General features: G+C 41.6%; 1 protein-coding gene across 1 annotated transcript; it reads right to left on the bottom strand.

The window, feature by feature from the left end:
• Positions 1-504: 504 nt before the first annotated feature.
• LOC102563243 (olfactory receptor 5AR1-like) lies at positions 505-1,461 on the bottom strand. Its single transcript, XM_006262104.1, has one exon. The coding sequence runs from the start codon at positions 1,459-1,461 to the stop codon at positions 505-507; it is 957 nt and encodes a 318-aa protein (XP_006262166.1).
• Between the last annotated feature and the right edge of the window lie 290 nt (positions 1,462-1,751).

Below are 1,751 nucleotides of genomic sequence, written 5' to 3'. Positions count from 1 at the left end.
ACAACCTGTACTGTGCCATATGGGTGGCACACACTTAAATTTCCCTGCTACATTGCCATAGCAGCATACTATAAGCGGGGATCACACTGCTACAGTAACATAGCTATCAATCACGTGTAGTCCTGTGTGATCGCTACGTCACCATTCAGCACCATTTGGTGATGTGTAGATGCACCCACTGTGATGTTTTTCTTTTTTACATGTAAATTTTATCATACCAATTTAAATTGGATTGATTATTTCTGTTTAATATCTGGTACTATTTCTTACAGATCCCCAGCAAATTCACTGATTCAAGATTAAGAACATAAGTATTTCTTCCCATTTTTACTCCAAGTCATAAGATTGAGTCCAGAAATGTTTTTCCTATGTAGTCTTCTTTTCCCATTCCTAGAGCACATACTTTCATTATCCATTCACTTGGATTTGCATATAAATTTGAGTTGTTATAAACTCCTTCATCGCAGGACAAGACAGGTCTCCAAGGTCTTTCACAGGTGTGCTCTAACTACAATTATCTTTTACCTTTGATGAAAGGAATTGCCTTGTTGCTTTCTTCCAAGCATTCTTCACCTCCTTGTTCCTCAGGCTGTAGATGAGAGGGTTTAGCACAGGGGTCGTAACTGAATAAAACACTGAGACTACTTTGTCATGATCCAGTGAGTATCTGTAAGTAGGACGTAAGTACATGAAAAGGGAGCTGCCATAGAACAAGGAGACAGTTGTCAGGTGAGACACACAGGTGGAAAAGGCTTTGTATTTGCTTTCAGTGGAACGGATCCTCAAGATGGTGGCTAGGATGGAGACGTAGGATGCTAGGATGACAACTGTGGTGCTTACCACATTGAACCCAACCACAGCAAAAAGTGCCATTTCATTGACATAGGTGTCTGAGCAGGAGAGTGCTAGGAGGGGCGGCCCATCGCAGAAAAAATGATTGATCTTATTGGAATGGCAAAAGGGCAGCCGAAATATGGAAACAGTGTGGATGGTTGAGCTGACTGCACCAGCTATGTATGCACTGACCACCATCACAACACAAACTCTTTGGGACATGGTCACCCTGTAAAGCAGAGGGTCACAGATTGCCATATAACGATCATAGGCCATGGCAGCCAGCAAGTAGCATTCAGTTGTGGCACAGGTAGCAAAGAAAAAGAGTTGAGCTGCACACCGTGTGAAGGAAATGGCTTTCCTCTTGGCTAAGAATGTCAGCAGGGTTTGGGGAATGACAGTGGAGGAAAAGCACAAGTCCAGGAGAGATAAGTGGCTGAGGAAGAAGTACATGGGAGTCTGGAGTTGGGAATCAGTTCTGATTAACATAATCATGCCGAGATTCCCCAGCACAGTGGCCACATAGATGGCTAGGAACAGTATAAAGCATAACATCTGCAGCTCCTGATGGTGTGTGAAACCATGGAGAATGAACTCAGATACTAAAGTGTCATTTCTTTCAGCCATACTTCTCAGAGGATTTGTAACCTATGTATATTTTCTAGTAAATAGAAACACTGAAGCTAGAAGACAGATAAGTGGTAGGCACAGGTCATGTTCGCCATCAAGAATCAAGCCATAGGGATGCTGATTTATTGATCAATGTATTTTCTTAACGTCTGGTAGATAAAATGTCTAGAAGAGAAAGATAAAGACCACATTTCTTGGACAAATGTCATTCATTGAGTCTTGGATAAACATACAGACATAAGTATATGGCAAACACATAAGGAGAAGAATAAATTGAGATAGTTGCT

Source organism: Alligator mississippiensis, chromosome 2, assembly GCF_030867095.1.
Source record: "Alligator mississippiensis isolate rAllMis1 chromosome 2, rAllMis1, whole genome shotgun sequence".
NCBI classification, from domain to species: domain Eukaryota; kingdom Metazoa; phylum Chordata; order Crocodylia; family Alligatoridae; genus Alligator; species Alligator mississippiensis.
Note: the sequence above shows the minus strand (reverse complement) of the source record. Positions and strands in the feature narration are given on the sequence as shown.

Coding starts and splice junctions, on each gene's coding strand:
- LOC102563243 (XM_006262104.1), bottom strand. CDS start 1,461: ATGGCTGAAAGAAATGACACTTTAGTATCTGAGTTCATTCTCCATGGT.